This window comes from Diadema antillarum, unplaced genomic scaffold (assembly GCF_040938485.1).
Source record: "Diadema antillarum isolate AM-2024a unplaced genomic scaffold, OU_Dant_1.0 seq00000182_RagTag, whole genome shotgun sequence".
NCBI classification, from domain to species: Eukaryota; Metazoa; Echinodermata; class Echinoidea; order Diadematoida; family Diadematidae; genus Diadema; species Diadema antillarum.
The window spans coordinates 799,620-819,318 of record NW_027271249.1 but is presented as its reverse complement, the minus strand read 5'-3'; the positions used below and the strand labels follow the sequence as shown (position 1 = coordinate 819,318).

The following is a 19,699-nucleotide window of genomic DNA, read 5'->3' as shown; positions in this document are numbered from 1 at the left end:
AAGTGGAAGTGAAGAGTGTGTACAGGGTTTTTAAGAAATGAAAAGGTTGACCCATTTCGCCTATTTACAGTCCTCACACAAAATCACTGCGTGCAACTTTTTGTTTGTTTTGTGATGCACGGTCACATTTGATGTGTAAATATGTGTCAAATTGATAATAACAATATAAAAAGAAAAAGAAGTTAATTTGATAAAGATTATTGGCTTATTTGAGGCATAAAATATATGAGGCTTGCTGAGGCAGGCATGCACTATCAACCTGGTAATATTATGGCATTCTTGGACAGCGAGTACCTGACAGACCAAATTCTGACTATTCCCCATGTTTTGTTTATCTCTGGTTCTAAATATGCTTCCCTTGGTGCTGTAGGACTGTTTACTTTGCAAAAGTCATCAAAAGAATTAGAAATATAATGTTTCCTTTTTTATCTTCAGAACACAATGAAATTTTGAATAGCTACTTTGGATTGAACATTCACTAGGTTCAGTAGAGTTAAAATGCTAAATATGATAACATAACATACAAAATGTAATCTATGTAATATACAATTTTTTACAAATTTCCTCCTAGTATGTTTACTTCCATCGTCTGTAAAACATAATGGCAATGGTTTCACGGAGTAGAGGCAGGGCCATAGCATAAGCCAGTGGATTGATCAAACTATTGCAGTAAGAGATCCATCTTGATATTTCGGAAAATCCGATCGTGGCATTCAACCACCTGTAGAGGTCTTGGTCGAAGCTGAAGATGATGATGTTGACGGTGTTGGGCAGCCAGCTCAGGACGAAGGCGACGAGGATGAACGTGAGCGTCCTCATCGCCTTGCGACCTTCACTCGAGTGTTCGTCAGAGTTCTGTTTGATACGTGTGATGATGGCCGGTACACTTGCAACAGACCGTTTCTTCCTTGAGTGAGGAGGGACTTCTTCCACAACATCTGAGGCGTTTGGAACACCGTTGTCATGGGTACTTTTATTTGCGTCGGAAACATTTTTCGAATTTGCGAGACCGTCGACTGAAATTGCATTGGGACTAGTTGGCCCATTTCTTTGCGATTCCGGGGGAGGAGTGTTGTGAGGGTTTGAAGGGGTCTCCGGCTTGGCTTCATCGTCGCCGATATGAGTTACCTTAGGATTAGGTGACGTTGGAGAAGTTAGCATCGCTCTTGCACGCCGGTCGTTACCGCGCTTTCGTATCTCGTGATACACCCTGAGGTATAGCACCAGAATGAGTAAGAATGGCCCACCAAGTCTGAGGCAAAATATCATGGTGCTTGGCAACAGTGAGCGGGAAAAGTTTGGTCTCGGCAAGCCCGACGAATTCGTGCTCTTGTTCGGCTCGAGAAAGTCCCAGACGACGTTTAGAAACAACCAAACTATGGCAGGAAGAAGCCATGTAAGGACGTTAACAGCGATTGCTATGCGTTTGCTTCTCTTCATGTAGTGCATCATCGGATAGAGTGTGGCCACGTAACGATCGATTGTGATGACGACAATACCGAAGACAGACACGCCCAGAGTGGCGTTCTGAAGGGCCAAGAAAAGCAAACCCGCCAGTCGACTGAAGATCCAGCCGTCGTACAGGTATATCGTTAAACGCACCGGCATCACAAGCGCTCCTACCGTCAAGTCAGCGATAGTCATATTGATGATGTAATAATTGTTGTATGTTCGAAGCTTCTTCTGGACGGCAAAAGCCACCAGGATCAATGCGTTCATGAACACAGTCATTGCAGCGATGATCGCGGTGATGATGAACTTGACGCCCACTCTCGCTTCCCGGACGAGGCCCAGCAGGGTATCTTCGTTGTCCAACTCAGTATTACCACTTGATGCTAATACAAAGCTGGTGATGTTCTCCATTATGAAGTTATCTGTACTTTCATCCTGAAATATATGGAAGAATATTAAAGGCATAATTTCCAATTTGCAGATGAAACAAAAACCCAGCATTAGTGCTTTAAAATAGTTCTAAAACGTGAGTTAGTGATAGAAACAACCACTGTAAAAATTGAATCAGTAAAATCAATTTTTAGTATTATTAAATATACAAAATGTGAACAATAGTTATGATAAAAATGTTTCCAGACGAAACCATCTACAGTTACGGTTTAAAGAAAAATACTGATATCTCCTTATATCATTTTAGGCTTTATCTAAAAATGGTACGATGTTTTGTGGTACAACAAGGCTGCTCATATGCATCAAATGTGATATGTTGAACTTCTTAAAAATCACTGCTGCACATCTTAAAAATCACTGCTCCGGCCTATAGGTCCTCAACAGGACCTTTAGGCTGGATTGAGTAAAACGTACACTTTGCATGAAAGAATACAAGCACACCTGTCAAATCACGAAGTTTAAATCGCAACTGGGATTGATGACCGGGATTGATGATGATATTGACGAAATTGAAAGTTTGAATTGAATTGAATTGACCTAACCCTATACAAATGGAAGTCCACATCTTAATTGCATCAACACTTACCATGATACTAGAGACTACCGATCATTTTCAATATTTTACACATTAATGGAATGAGGACACGGACATAACTCACTGGCATATGACTTCATACTGAGAAGTAATAAAGAGACAACAAAAATCTATTCCCGTGTAAAACTCTTTTCCAAAAATTGCTGAAAATAAGTCTGCCAAATGCTCGAAATATTGACACCAAATTATCGTTGCTTATATTCCACTACTAAAAAAGCAACTTCTAAAACACACAGTTTCTTTCGGAAGAATTCTGTCATCAAAGTGGTATATGGCATAAGAAATCTGTGTCATCAACCCAAACTCGGTTGTTTTAGTAGATGAAAATAGTAAATCACCATTTTCATTTTTTTTTCTTATTACGATTGAACTATCCCCTGACCGGTAGCAAGAAGAAAAATCAATGAATCGAAAAAGGTGGCAAATAAGATGAACGTTACAGCTTAACTACCACAATTTCTAAACTCTACCTAATTCATCCGACATTCCTATCATTTCTTGAAGCTGTGGTATACGTTTTACACATTGCGATAGCCCTACTGGAAAACGTCTCATTCTTGCATCAAGCGCACTTTTGCTGCTATATACATGTAAACAGATATCTATTGTACTCTTAATTTTCAAGTGGCACCGCATATCTGTACATACATAATTATTTTGGTTATGATATCGTATCGTTACAACTTCAAACACAATTGCTACAGGCAGTGAAAAATATCAGCAAAATCAGATATACATAAAACAAATGTGAATATTTGCATCGACAGGAAAAAAAAAATGGTATTCAGTCGGTACATTCGTTTGTTCGTTATAAGCCAGTTCGCAGTTCCACTTTACGCATGAACAGAAAAAAAAGGTCATTCGTACCAACAGGCATGCGGGTTTTTAAATTCAATGGGATAAACATCTGTGACAGGCGCGCCGGAAGCAGTTTTGGATTTGGGGGGCAAACATTGGAGGGGGCTCAAGATTAGACCATGCATATGTTACACAATATACACATACACACACACACACACACACACACACACACACACATATATTATACATATATATATATATATATATATATATATATATATATGTAAAGTGGCGTACGGTGGGTCGAAACATGGGGGGAACCATAAAGTAATTTTGACGGTCTGTATGCTTGTGCATGTGTGCGTGAGCAATAATGGGACTACAATACATTACGGAATGTGATACATTCAACAACGCAGTCATTGAGGAACATTGTAAGTTTTCCTTACATGGATTATGGAATGACGGTGTGAAACGATCGACAAATTATATACTGTCAGCAACATAAGGTGAATGGCATAACAATAAAATGCGAGCGAGCGAAGCGAGCGAGCTTGAAAATTTTGATATTCTACAGTTCCAAAACTGGAGTTTTAATCGTAGCTATATTTCGCTTTGGAAATAAATGGGGGCGCATCGGGCGCAACTGCTGGCAATTATTGGCAGCAACATTAGGAGAATGGCATAACGATTCAATGCGAGCGAGCGAAGCGAGCAAGCTTGAAAATTTTGACATTCTACAGTCCCAAAACTGGGGTTTGTAGCTATATCTTTCACTTTGGAAATTAATGGGGCGGCACATCGGGCGCAACTGCTGGCAATTACTGGCAGCAACATTAGGAGAATGGCATAACGATTCAATGCGAGCGAGCTTGAGAATTTTGACATTTTACAGTCCCAAAACTCCCGTTTGTAGCGATAACTTTCGCTTTGGAAATTAAGGGGGGGGGGCATCGGGCGCAACTGCTGGCAATTACTGGCAGCAACGTTAGGAGAGTGGCATAACGATTCAATGCGAGCGAGCGAAGCGAGCGAGCTTGAAAATTTTGACATTTTACAGTCCCCAAACTCCCGTTTGTAGCTATATTTATCTTTCGCTTTGGAAATTAAGGGGTGCGGGCATCGGGCGCAACTACTGGCAATTACTGTCAGCAACATTAGGAGAATGGCATAACGATTCAATGCGAGCGAGCGAAGCGAGCGAGCTTGAAAATTTTGACATTCTAGAGTCCAACAACTGCCGTCGTAGCTATGTTTTTCGCTTTAGAAATTAAGGGGGAGGCGCACCGGGCTCAACTGCTGGATGGCGAGCGAGCGAAGCGAGCGAGCTTGAAAATTGTGACATTTTACAGTCCAAAAGCTGCCGTTTGTAGCCATATTTTTTCCCTTTTATTCATATATATACATATTTGTTTTATTTTCTTTGTTTATTCATTTATTTTTATTAGAAGTATTTTTTTTTTTTTTTTTTGGGGGGGGGGGCTTTTTGGGGGGGCAAAAATGCGTTTTGCCCCCCCACTTTTTGGATTGGGGGGGCGGCCGCCCCCCCCCCCCCTGCCCCCCCACTTCCGGCGCCTATGATCTGTGATGTAATGATTATTCACGTAATCCTCATAATGTTGCTTGCCAGCACATCCACCAGACAGCAAAAGTGGTATTTGGCAATATCACTAGAAAGAGAGTGTTAATACATTCATTGCTAAACAATTAAATGGATGCTTCCACAGGTGTTAATTGACGGATCATTCTGGTCATCTGGTCGCTACGCAAGTTCATTCTTTGTTTGAACATGATTGACGAATCCCATAAATTGTTACGTTAAGCTTATGCATTATGTCGCTCTGAAAAGGAATGAAGTGCCCCTAACCGACTGAGAAAAAGAAAGGTCATTCGTACCAATGCGCCATGAGCTATAACTCCGAACTGGCTTATTCCTACGGTTCGATAGTCCAAAAAAGAAGTATATATGGTTCGCTGATTCTAAAATGCAAAAAGGTGCGTTTTAACTAATCTTCGAAACTGGGAACCTTATTTCTTTTTTTGGACTAACAAAATATTTGAAATAACGAACCTCATCTAACTTTTGGAATTATGAACTTTCGGAATAACGAGTAGTTATTGAGAATTTCATCATGGTGACATGATAGCTATGCTTACCCCATTATTTGTTCTATTCGTGAATTGTAGTCGCAATGCTTGTAATCTCAAGCTATGGCGTTACTTCATAAAGTCGCTTACGTCGAACTCTGAGAAACATGAGGAATAAGTTTGTTGTTGTTATTTTTTCTGAAATATAAGAAAACTAGCATTTTTCAACAATCAAAATTTTGACACCGTAACCACCACTTCTCAAAAGATTGAAGCCTAATAAACTTTCAACTATTCGATTTGGGAACCTTTCTGGAGAATTTGATTTAAATAAAAGCAAAATCAGGTAATGGATATTTGGCGATTTCCTGGTTCTTGTGGTGACAAACCGCAGCTTTATCCACATCTGTCCCATATCACTTAAGGTATTGTTGGACTGATCCTGTAACGCATGTAAAACTAATTGAATTTTGTGGAAATTTATTTTCATGGCTGGGGCTTAGCTCCTACCATGACGGGAGCTAATAATAGAGGGTAACATGCAAACTGTAAAATATCAAAGAAGTGCAAAATTGTGTTTGTTGTGTAACTTTTCATTCAGTTCATTTCAATCCTGTTCTCATTCGTCCGGTCCAAGTCAGTTTAATTTTAATTATATTTTGTCCGGCTCAATTCAATTCAATTCATTTCAATTCAATCCAATTCAATTCAATTCAATTCAATTCAATTCAATTCAATTCAATTCAATTCAATTCAATTCAATTCAATTTAATTCAATCCAATCCAATTCAATTAAATTCAATTCAATTAAGTTTAATTGAATTAGATTCAGTTCAATCCAATTCAGCTTGGTCCAAGTTAGTTCAATGCAAATAATAAATACAAAAGAAGCTCCGAGAAGCAGGGGTTGTGAAATGAGTAGTTCCTCATACAATGATTACAAGTAAATGAAAATGAAAGCATGGCATAAGTACCCACGAGACCATGCGCATTTTTTTCTATCGAATTTATCCCTCTTCGTACAACATTCTCCTTCAAAATTTGGCTATTTTATTATGGCAACTGCAAAAAAAAAGACCCCCCCCCCCCCAAAAAAAAAAAACAACACCAAAACACAAGACAAAACAAAATCGTATGCTGTATTTGTACGGATTTGTTTTTAATTTCAGGCTAACTATTTTTGTACACCACCATTTTTTTTAATAATAAGATTAATAACAGATAAATTACCGATTTCTGTTCTGTAAAGATAAGTACAAACATTCACTTTTTACTTGTATGAGAACTTAATGTTATTCTGCTATGCAAGCACACATGAATATATTACGCCATTCTCTGACAACCATTTAGGCATTTTTTTTTGTGGGGGGGGGGGGTCCAAATACTGAATGAAGTCATGTAAACACTGTGCTCTCAGATATCCCTAAGTCATAAAATGATAGTCGCCATTTGGTAATTCCGAGTTTGACTTTCAGTACGGGTATTCACAGTTTTACAGTGCCACTGTGGCACTGTAACAAGAAAAGAAGAAGAATATTTTGAATACTTCATGACTTCAGATAAGTCGCCCAAGTAAATCTGCTCCAACCGTTTCTCTTCTTTTTTTTTTTTGAGGGGGGGGGGAGGGTAAAAGTTTCGGCGAGAAGTCACTCTAAATCTATTAACGCTTTCAGATCTATCATTAACGATCCACTCAGATAAGAGGTTGTTTATGTCCTCCCTCTCTATTACTATATAAATTTGTGAGAATAGGTTGAATCCTAAAGACAGATAGAGAACCGTTTTACATAAAAACATGTGTTTTAAGACTAAAACCGATGAATACTTTGAATTAGAAGTTGCCCTAACTTCAAACCTCTGCTCCTCACTTACCACGATAGTGTATCACAGCTCCAAATCTTCAATCTATGCTGACAGCCGCTTGAAGCATGAGTCAAACCGCGAAAACATTAGGTGGATATTTCAGATATCTAAATTTCTTTCAAAGTCAAATTTCAAATTCAAAGTCGCTCTACCTTTAACGTCTTCCTCTTCAGGAGTCTATGCTGACAGCCGCTTGAATCATGAGTCAAACCGCAAAAACATTAGGTGGATATTTCAGATATCTAAATTTCTTTCAAAGTCAAATTTCAAATTCAAAGTCGCACTACCTTCAACGTCTTCCTCTTCAGGAGTTACTGGTGTGCCCCACAACTTCAAATGCCCAATCTATACTGACAGCCTCTTGAAGATGTTTGATGTCTTTAAGCGTCAGCTGCAGAGTTTTATATAAGTCCGTCCCCTAAACATCGAACCTTTCCTATTCCTGGTGGTGGAGGGGAGGGGCATGGGGTTGGGTGTCGCTTCATGTCCAATGACCAACGAATTCCCTGTATGTTGAGAAACGCACGACGACTTTCCCCCTTTTGAGAATCAAAATACTCGATAGAAACCACACCACTCAACATATTATGGTTGAATACAGAAACAAAGAAATCAGAACAACAATGATAAAGTGTCTAACTCACTTAATAGTGTAGGGCTATTTTATTTCATTTTTAGGAAGAAAACACTCTGTCACGACATCTGTTTGTTGTGTTAGCAAGTTTTGCTTTTACCCTGTCATTAATTTTTAACAATTGCGCATATTATGAAGGCCGTGTGTACCAGCCGAAAGAATGTAAGATGCACGCGTGAAATGATTGTGAATAGTGTGTCATTGTATTCTCATATGCACGGAAGGACGAGTGTCAAGCAGACGCCTTGCATTATATGTATACCTCCTTCCAATATTGATGAAGACGTATGGACCATTAGTAAGTGGCCGAATTCTGTTTTTTTTTTCACAATTTCTGGTGGCGGTAAGTCCATTACTCGGACAATAGAGGTAAGGTGACGAGAATGATACGCTGTTTAACTGCATCAAGACTGGCGTGAGAGACTATCCTTGAGTGATCTATATTTCTATACAGTTCATTCATTTAATGGAACACCGCCATTAGACGCAAACTCACACTTGTCTTCTCTCATCCTTTTACAACTTTCAGATCTCATCATATAGGCCTACTTACTGGATGTCTAAGTCAAAAACGAGATATGAAAATTTTCGTTAGAAACAAACGGGTTTCCTTTTTTTAATGCATTACATGGTGTGCCAAATTTCTGTTCATGTTTCTTTTTTTAAATGTACGTGTACATGTAGTATAATGTTACTGTTTTGCGTCGGTGTAAGCCGCGTGAGTTCAACTCTGACGCCATTTATGCAATGCATTTAAGCATACTGGCGGGAAAAAATAGATAGCAAGTCAAATGTTCAAACTTCAATTTTTTTTATAATACATGGACATCCAACGAATAATTAATACGTCAATGAAGGCAAAGGGATATCGAAAAGAAATGGAAAGGCATCAACTATTTAGTGGCAATTTATTGTTGCTGCTGTTGCTTTCTTTTTCTGCGGCTGGTTTGCTTAATGGTGTCTCGTATTTTTAAAGGCAGCCGATCGCCATCCCTTATGGTACGTAAACTCCGAACGACCGAAGTTTGTGCATGCAATTGCGCAATGCCAGACTCGGTGCTATATCCATAAACGTGTGGGACAATGCTGCCACTGAGACACGTGTGTGTGTGTGTGCGTGTGTGTACGCATCGTACACATGCGGTGATTGGAGGAGAGAGGCCAGAAGACGCGTGGCTCTGGCCTCTCTTCATGCGCATGCGCACTGAGAGTGTGCGTCCATTCGGAAGCTCTCGTGGCTCGCTCGGACAGCCATTTTGGGTTAGGAGATTTGCAGCATAGAGCTCTTGTAGGTTAGCGTGCTGTTCGCTGACCCATTGAGCCAGCGCTATTCTCATTCGGGGTCACTACATTTGATACAAAATGGGGGAGGCAGCGTGTTGCGTTCGTCTCCGTGCCGCACAAACCACTCGCCACGATTGAGTGCCTTTAAAAGTATCTCACCCCTATAATTGTGCAGTCAAGAACAGGAGGTGAACAGAAGTAACTATAGTGTCATGACCCTCTCGTTTGCGTGCGAACACAAAAATTAGAAGAGTGCACTGCACAAAAATCGAACCAAAATCAGTATAGCACGCGAACACCACTTCAGACACGGCAACTCAAAATATGGCATTTGCCCCACAAAAGTATGTAAGTTAATATTATGGAGAACCTCTTGTTCAAATCGAAAATTCAAAATATTCTAATAAGATTGCCTGACAAAGCGTCAGAGAGTACACGGTTAAGTGTGCCCCGTGATATTAGATTACCCCGCAACAATCCGCAAATCCTAGGGGCCGATGACCGTTTTCTTTTTCGTTTGTAATTTGTGTTTTTGGATAGAAAATACATGACTTAGCCCCTTACCAGAGTGGTAGAGAATAAACCATTTTTTCTCCAAACTTTAAACATTGCTTTTCACAACTCGCTAGACTTTCCTTTCATGTCATACGACGTCATCAACAATTGTGCACGCCTACTTTTTTTTTTCATCTGGGAGATGATCTTATCTGTCAAGTCCATCTGAATCGATACAAAGCATATAAAAGTATGGGTCCTCTGATGCTTTCGCCACACCCGCTACAACAGAACGAATCATTCGTGTTACCACTGCTTCAACAAGAACCACTATGAAGGGCTCGGCTGCTCTCTTCGCTCTACTCGTCGCCGCCGTGTTGGCCGGACCAAAGGGAGCAAACGCCTGCTGCCCCGAAGGCTTTACAGAATTTGAGGACTACTGCTACAGGTATAATTAATGGGGGAAAAGGGGGGTGTTGATTGTCATAAAAGTGGACAATCAAAATGCTATGTAAATGCTGAATTGTATTCGTCTGTCTTTATCATGATATTTGTGATATGAGTTTGCTTATTGTTTGTTTTTCTCCTCCCTGTTGTCATGTTGTACATTGCATATTATTTTCATCATATCATTTTTTTTTGAAGCACCATGAGCAGCGAAAGCTGGACCACTATTATTACTACCATTATTATTATCATTATTTATCATCATTACTGTGCGTGAGATTTGTTTACATATCTGTTACATGATGTCGCATTTCTATCCGTGAGGACGAGCAAAAGAACTGTCTGCGGATTGATAGAATGAAATAGAATGAGGGTCTAAATGTATAACTCAGGTTTCTTAACTTACCTTCGCGTATACATACACTCAGCAAAAAAAGAAAGTAAACACTTTTTCGATGTTATATTTTTCATAGAAGATTTTTATGAAAATCAATGTATTACATACCATATTGAAGGGAATTTTCATTGGCTGTTAAGCTAATAGGTTAATTAAAAAGAACAATTTTACGCATGAGTGAACACATTCGTTTTTGTCCTCCAAGGCAAAAAAAATAAAAATTGCAAAAAACGACATGTTCTCTTTCATTTACAAGTGCCTTTCACGATAACATTGACAACAAAAGACCAGTTTAACACAATCAGAGATATGAATGAAATAGGAAAAATAAGTTTATGCTCTCTAATAATCTTTTTATAACCTCTAAGAAAAACAAAGTGGGAAACTAAAGGGGAAAAATAACACTTTTCTGTCAAATCAAACTTCAAATGACATAGGGAATAATAAGCATAAAGATGATTAGATATGCAGAATTTCTTTGTTTATTTCTTTTAATCTAGTGATTCAAGAATCCATGTGACAAGTTCAAGAACCAAACATTATTTACAATTTCCTAATTTGAAAAAAACCCCTCAAATTTGTACCATTTTTGTTAATTATTACTTCTTCTCTTATTTCATTTGACAAAAGATGCTTTATTTTCCTCCATTATTTTCAGCCTTCATCGATATTTTGAAGTTTAAAGATATCATAGAGATCAAATGTTTAGTTTTTAAACTTAATTCATGTTTCTTTTTGTGTGAAATTTGTTGTTTGTTCTTATTGTTCAATCGAACAGTTCATACGCATGAATGACAACTTGTTCAGTTTTCCAATTTTTACTTTTGTGTCCTGGAAGAGAAAAACAATGGTGTTCACTCACGCGTAAAGTTCTCCTTTATGTTGACCTACCAGGTTGATAGCCAATTAAATTATCTTTAATATGGTATATAATACATTAGCTTTCAGCCAAACATTCTATGAGAAATCTAATCTTGAAAAAGCGTTTACTTTCTTTTTTGCTGAGTGTATATATATATATATATATATATATATATCCAATCATATATAGTTTTAAAGTAATCATGATCTCATTCTCTTTTTTTTCACCAATTCTAATAGAATTTAAACAAAGTAACCGTCATTGACCGTCATATAATTTGTGATATCAGCCTTATGAAAATACATATTATAGCACCACAAATACGTTTAAGATTTCTGTTGTATAACATGAAGCTAATAACGATAAAGCTATTAGGCCTACTCAGCAATGACGATATGCTCACTGGTATGACCACCCCTCTCTTCTTTGAATTATTGAAAGCACAATTACGTTTTCTTTTTGTTTAATTCTTTTGGCTCATAAGCGTAAAATTAAAAACGTTCAGAGGTATACGGACAGAATTAGTGGATGAAGCATAACCTTGACAACCAGCAAAACTGGAGATATACTCTCTAAAAAAAAATCGAGTGAAAATATTCACTCTTTAAAGAGTGAATATAAAAAAGAGTGAATTTAGAGTGAAATTGGAGTGAATTTTGAGTGAAAATGTTCATTTTCACTCATTTTGGAGTGACCTCAGGGATCATTCGAAGATTTTGGAGTGATCCCTGAGGTCACTCTAAAACGAGTGAAAATGAACATTTTCACTCAAATTTCACTCCAATTTCACTCTAAATTCACTCTTTTTTTTGTATTCACTCTTTTAGGAGTGAATATTTTCACTCGATTTTTTTTAGAGTAACCCTTTGGTAAAATTGATCTATCTACAGCTGATCCGATTGGAATGGAAACAAAATGGATCAATATGGATTTGGACTTATAGGACCCCTAAGATTATTCTGGGACATGGCTATTTCCTAAATGTTACATCCTTACTGTTAGGGGTGAATTGAAAGCGACAGGAAGGTCGACAGAAAAGAAATACATCCAATACAATTAAGATAATCAAATAAGACTTTGAAAAGAAAATAAGATTGTATCATCAAATCGTACGACAGTGAAAAAAAGGCTCGTACAAGTTGTGTATGTTGATTGAATTCGAACGTTCGGAGTGCGAAGTTGTGTTCCTATAAATGAAATTGAAACTGATATTTGGCACGATTTTGAACGTCTATCCAGCTGCGCGAAATTGAATGCCAACTTTGAGTCGTTAAATTGAATGAATTTCTCTCTAAATTGAATGAAATACAATCTAAAAGGAATGACATGAAATTAAATTGAATACTCAAAGAATTAAAATGAACAGCGAGAGTAGAGCCGTGACCAAAATCGCTCGAATTTTAACGCCTTTTCACTAAATTTGAACGCAAATCTGATGAAATTGGGCGGGAAAACCTACTCTCTAAAAAAAATCGAGTTAAAATTTTCACTCTAAAAAGAGTGAATACAAAAAAGAGTGAATTTCGAGTGAAATTGGACTGAATTTTGAGTGAAAATGCTCATTTTCACTCATTTTGGAGTGACGTCAGGGATCACCCCAAAATCTTCGAGTGATCCCTGACGTCACTCCAAAATGAGTGAAAATGAGCATTTTCACTCAAAATTCACTCCAATTTCACTCGAAATTCACTCTTTTTTGTATTCACTCTTTTTAGAGTGAAATTTTTCACTCGATTTTTTTTAGAGAGTATATAGATACGAGGCAGGTAAAAATTCGACCAAGGGCTGGCTTACAAAATGTACATAATGCATCTGGACGTTTAAAAATTTGAGAGATATGACCATTTCGCAAGTGTTACAACCATATGTTATGAATAAAGTGAAATTGGAAGAAAGATTGGGCAAAAAGAGTAACGTAAAATACATGTATGACTGAAATCAACTGATTAAATACACCGATATAAAGATGAAATGAAGATGACATTTTATGATCAAATTATTTTAACAATGAAAATGAGAATTTGACGTGCATAAATGCGGTATGAATCACTTACAACAGAACTTGTTTATGTTGACTGACTTTGAATGCTTAAAATTCGAAGTTGTGTTCCTGTAAATGAAATTGATATTCGTACTTGGGACGAAATTGAACGTATATCCACCTGACGCTAAATTGAATGCCACTTTGCGTCGTTAAATTGAATAAATTTCCCTCTAAATTGAATGAAATAGAATCTAAAAGGAATGACATGAAACGAATTTGAATGATCAGAGAATTAAAATAAACCGTGAGAGCAAAGCATTGACGAAAATTGCTTGACATTGAACTCCTTCTCGTTAATCCGAATGCAAATCTGATGAAATTAGGAGGGAAAACCTATTATGGATTATGCGAAGACTGCTCTCAATAATTGGAAATGACGTCATTTTGAATTTGTAGATCTCGAAAGCAAAGCATATGTTCCATGTTCAGGACAGATTGCCTCCCAAGGGCATGTATTTGAGGGTCCAATGGAGTTTGAAATATAATGATTTTTTTTTCCACGGACGGTTAGAAATAATTGCATATCTACACTTCTCTCGGTTGTCGACGGACATTTGAATTTGACCCCCCCTCCGGGAAAAAAAAAGTTTCATCGTTGTTTTGGAAACATTACTTTTTTCACAAGGGCAATTAATTCACTCAAACGTCAGGCCAAATTCCCATGGGAGAGTTATGTGTTTGAAACACTGAAGAAATTGTTAACTGGGGATGTAACAAAGTGAAAAGTATAGTCTTGATATTGTTAACAAAATTATCTAGATCATCGTATTTTTCTGTTGACACTTCCATACAATTTGTTGTAGGTTTACGACTTCATTTGAACCATCACACAATAAATTTATAGGCGATTAATGACATGTACAATGGCAGAAATGAAAAACTTAGAAACCACGAATTGTATTATTTGTTTGTTATTTTTAAATTACATGATCAACCTCTTTCACTAAATTAATCACATTTCAGCGGAATTGATTTAATTACTTACCTTACATTAGGTTACAGCAGCAAAGACAAAAAAAATAACATTATCATTGTAAGTGACGAAAATTACTAACTGGAATCTTTGTTACCAAATTGATCAGCATCAGCGTATACTCGTAGTGCCTAATCACTTTCCGAAAACTGTAGTCAAAGGCTTACAAACTGGAAGTCCCTCTTCAGAATTAAAAGGGAAAAATAGTAGTTTACATGAGGACTATAGATACAAATATATTAAAATTAACAAAACTCATTTGAGTAACTGGTGAGCGTTATTTGTGTAAGTGCATGTAAGCATGTGATGAAAATGACGATTTTGTCACCCTTGCGTGAAAAACAACGCTATGTGAAATGTTTGACACACATGAACTAATGTAATGTCTTATCAATGTAGATTTTGATTCCTCCTGGTAAGTTGAAAAAAAAAATCGATAGCACCTTGAAGCCACATAACCCCCTCCCCCCCCCAAAAAAAAAAAGAAAAAAAAAAAGAAGAAAGAACGCATACACAAGATCTGATGCACCTCTTTCAATCTCATCTGATTTGAATACGGGCAATACATTTCAATTCCAAAGGAATGTTAAAATCTAAAATCTTAATTTTGGAATAAAAACGTTGTTGTGCAGCTGTTCCTCGAGTGGCGTCCAAGTATTAAAATCCGGCCAGTTTACCGAATTAATCTACTTCCGTAACTTTGAACTTCTAGCTATTGGTAATGATTGGTGACAGACTCTGACAAATTGAAACTATTTATGACGTCAGTGTTTATGAATGTGTAGTTCTTTCATGTTGGCATTATTTTGATAACGGTAAAACTTATGAAATACAAATTGTATCTCTACAGGCATGTCGCAGAGAGCCTCTCATGGCAAGGGGCCGAGGAACGGTGCAACACTTTCACCGTGTCTCACGGAGGGAACTGTGTGGATATCGGTCATCTCGCATCGATTCACTCGGATGCCGAGCAGGAGTTTGTCTTCGAACATTACAGGGCTGCTACCCAACAGGAGGTAAAAGAAATACAGCTGTACAGATCTCTAAAAACGTGTTCTCGTCCGTGAAATCAATTAGATATCATTTGAGAGCAAGGCTGGAGGAACTAATATTTGCTCATTTTTGTTTTGTTCTGATCAGTTGTAGAATCTATGGTTGTTTTGGATATTTCACGTATTTTGTAATGTTAATTTCATGTGTTCTTTTCTTCCTTACTACATTGTTCTGATAATAATATTGTGTTATTTTGTGTATGTAAATGTATCTCATTGTTGGAAGTGAAATAAATGAAATGAATGAAATTCAGTCGGGGGGGGGGATAAAAAGGCGCATGTCGAAAAAGCTGATAGCACTAAGTGAAATCTTTGTCATGATTTTGTTTATCTATGTAAATCTAAAACATCTAAGACATTTTTATATTCATATTTGTACATAGAAAACATTATATCATATGAATTATAGTATAACTTGTCTTTTTCAGTATTTTCAGTTCCTATTAAGTCTTCTTAGGACATGTAAAATTGTCTGTTTCGTTGAGAAGGGATAAGATAGATGTCGACAGAATATAGCGGGGACGTACATTACAAGCAGGAATAATTTGCAGAGAGGGGTATTCCCTCCTATTACATGCCACTGCCATCTATAGAGACTTTTGCAACGTATGCAGTTCTCCATGAGAACCGTATTCGGTTTGTTGTTTTTTTTTTTGATGTACAAAGAAAAAAAACTGAGCAGTTTTACCAAAAAAAAAAAAATAAAAAGAATGTACTTTTTTAAATTTTGGGAATTTCTACATTAAATAATTCATGTAGAATGAGACATTGCAATTCTTGTGAGTAACGACTTGTAAAGTTGATGACTTTACGAAAAATGCAATTATTTACGCAAAATGATCCTTTCTGTCGATAAAAAAAGTATTGAACATCTCCAGAATAAAAAAAAAAAATGAGGAGGGGGAGAGAAAGGTAACTCATACATTCTCATTGAGATACAAATACTCAGTAAAAAAGAAAGTAAACACTTTATATTTTTCAAAAGACTTCTTATAGAAGATTTTCATGAAAACCAATGTATTCTGTACCGTAATAAAGATATTGGCTATCAATCTAGTAAGTCAATATAACTGGAAACTTTACGCATGACTGAGCACATTGTTTTTATCCTCCAATGCACAAAAGTAAAAATTGCCAAAATTATCACGTTGTCTTTAATTTGGAAATGCCCATCAAGGGAATGATAATAACATGAATGAGATGAGACATCAATGAGATATGAATGAAATAGCAAAAATACGTTTCCGTTCTTTCTATCTCTCTATAACCTGAAAGAAAATTGAAGTGGGAAAATTTAGAATTTTTTGTCAACTCAGAATTCAAGTGACATAGGGAGTAAGGACACAAAGATGATTAAATAAACAGAATATTTGTATTTCATTCTTTTAATTTAGTAATTTAAGAATTAATGAAACAAGTTCAAGAACAAAATACCATCTTATTTGCGGTTTGAGGAGACTCCCTAATTTGTCACTTTACGTTCGTTAATTCAACATTGTTTTAATTTTGTGCGAAGGATGGTGGTGGACGTTAACTTTTTTTAAAGGGGATTATTCTTTTTTATGATATTAAATGCGATAAAAAAAAGTGTAGAGGCTCCTTTGTGAACGCAACTGAGTGCCGAAACTTCGTATCTTTGCAAAATGTTCTTCCATGACAAAGCAACACAACAATGACACAAAATGAATAAAATAATTTTCAATAAAAATGACAATTACAACAATTACACTGCAACAAAATGTTCCTTCATGAAAGGATTTACACAATTTTTGTGATTCCAACATAGACACAAAGACACGAGGAAGATGAAATATATTATATAAAAGAAAATAATTTTCAGGGACAAAACAATGGCGTGTAAAAAAAACAACTCAGGAAATGGGATTTTTTTTTTTGGAAAAAAACATACTCGTCAATAACCACCTCACCTACTCAGGGGCTGATCAAGGAATTCCGTAAAGGGGGGGGGGGGAGGGGGTTTTAAGAAATAAAGGGGGAAGGGGCGCACGCGCTCCCATCCATTTTTTCCTTTTATTTCTTTTGTTTTGACAAAAAAAAAAGTGGGCGCCCGGTACCCCCCCCCCCCCCCTCATCCGCCACTGGTACTCATAATAAAACCGTAATCAGGTAATTATTGAAGAGTACAGCATGGCTAGTGTTGTATTTACTGCAGGGCAATGCTATGCTGTGGCTGGGACTGAGTGACGTCGCCAGCGAGGGCGACATGGTGTGGACTGATGGTACGCCCCTTGACTTCGTCTCATGGAGAGCCAACCAGCCCGACAACTGGGGCGGCGTCGAGGACTGCGTCCACATGCAGCTCGAGAGCAACGACCCGAGATGGAACGACTTGCCCTGCGATTCTGCCCTCGTCAACCACTTCATGTGCAAGTTGCCCACGGAGTAGGCCACCTAAAGAGTTATGGATCCAAACACATGTGCATTGATTACACGTTCACACGTTATGTTGTCATGCCGTCTTGGCACCTATGTTGGGCTCAATTTCAAGATTGGGTAACCGAAAAATTCTCTTTCTTGAAATTACATTTTGTCTGACGGTCAAACGCATAGACTTATTTTGGAAGACCAGGGTATAGTAATGAAAGAGTTCAATTAACTTACCTGAGGTATAGGTTGGCATTTATGTTACACATACAAATATCATATCCTCTTGTTTAATTTCATCATGTTTCTCTGCGCTTGTTTTAGGGGTTCATGTTTCTTGAGTGTGCTCTGATAGAACTAAAATAGACTGATATCCATATCAAAGGGATCTACGCAAATCGTAGTGATCTACGTTTCAGAGTAATTACAGAAGAGCATGCAATATTCATTGAAAAAAAAAATCGAGCAATAGGTTGTCAGGCATCACAGAAACGTAACGCATCAAGTAGATCAACTTGAAGAAAAATGACAAATGTTTTCAGAATACCAATGTCGTTGATCATGCTGAACTGTTATCATCCAATTTCAGTGTATCAATAAAGCACATTAACTTCCCATAACTCAAAAAGCGTGTATATACTTCTTGTATGTATTCATGATAATTATGCGTTGTTAAGACGTTGATAATTGCTATCGAGCTCTGGTATAGATTTTGTCATTGATCATGTTGATGGAAAATTCAGTCATTTCTCTATCAGTCGATGCATAATGCCCTTAAAGATAGTGTGTGAATGTAAAAAGAATGGTCGAATGAATGATGGAGGAATATGAAAGAAGAATGGTTCGGACAGTTAGATCATCACATCTCTTCTTTTACATTTTGCTCGTTCGATCATCAGGAGGTTAAGGTGCAATTTGCTGTCATCAATATGGTAGATCGTCAATATTCACTTTTCTCGAATACACCATACCCGCGCGGGCACACTCTCACACATACATACACAGATACATATTTAAAGATATACGCAAATTATGATATACATAATATAAACCCCTCAAAAAATTTGGAAATCAGACTTCAGTTGTAAATTTCTCCAGTTTGTAAGCACTATACAATACATGCTTGATATCAACAGAAAGATTATTAAATTCTGTTTGAAATGATATCCTACTCATTATGATTATGCTATCAAGTAAAAGGCTGTACTCAAAAGTGTCTGATAAGGTCTGCATTGAAAAGCTGCAAAATGAACAAGAACGGTCCTTATGAATGAGGATGGTCGTGAAGAGTAAATAGAGAACATGTTCTTTTGTTGATTTTTGAAGGAAGGTGTTTGCATGGTGTAGTACATAAGATACACTCGGTTTGCGGTTCACCATGCATAGTCCTTAGAAGGACTGTTGGAATGACAGGAGAAAGATAGAAAGAAAGGTCGGATGAGTGGTGAGAAATTGAGTAAGAGTATTCTTTCTGGAGTGAGTGTAGTCCTGAAAAGGACTATGAACCAAGGAAAACAGAAGAGTTTAGGAAAGGACTCAACGTTTCGGACAGTTGACTGTCCGTCCTCAGGAGTGAGAGAAAGCTATTCTATTCTACTCTATTGTTGTATTCAATGGGGACCTATCTATTCATAATTTTCCCCACAATGTGCGTATTCTTCATATAAAATCATAAGTTGCTAATGAGGATGGGTGGTTTGTTAGGTGAAATGACGGACGTAGCGATATGTATTGAGTTCATGAATTCCTAGCAATTTAAATTGGTTTATTCTATAGTATTTGTAGTAGTATACATGTGGGTTTATAAAGCATTAATTGATATTGTATAATGATATACATGTATATATAAAACTGCCGAGGCTCCCCGGCCAAGTATG

General features: G+C 37.2%; 2 protein-coding genes across 2 annotated transcripts; one reads left to right on the top strand and one right to left on the bottom strand.

Annotated features, from left to right (window-relative positions):
- Positions 1-576: 576 nt before the first annotated feature.
- Positions 577-1,863, bottom strand: LOC139728510 (muscarinic acetylcholine receptor M1-like). The gene has a single exon (XM_071639447.1). It carries the CDS (start codon positions 1,861-1,863, stop codon positions 577-579), a length of 1,287 nt encoding a protein of 428 aa, XP_071495548.1.
- An 8,131-nt stretch (positions 1,864-9,994) lies between these two features.
- LOC139728509 (echinoidin-like) lies at positions 9,995-17,844 on the top strand. Its single transcript, XM_071639446.1, has 3 exons — positions 9,995-10,110; positions 15,236-15,401; positions 17,611-17,844. Exons 1-3 carry the CDS (start codon positions 9,995-9,997, stop codon positions 17,842-17,844), a joined length of 516 nt encoding a protein of 171 aa, XP_071495547.1.
- The last annotated feature ends 1,855 nt before the right edge of the window (positions 17,845-19,699 follow it).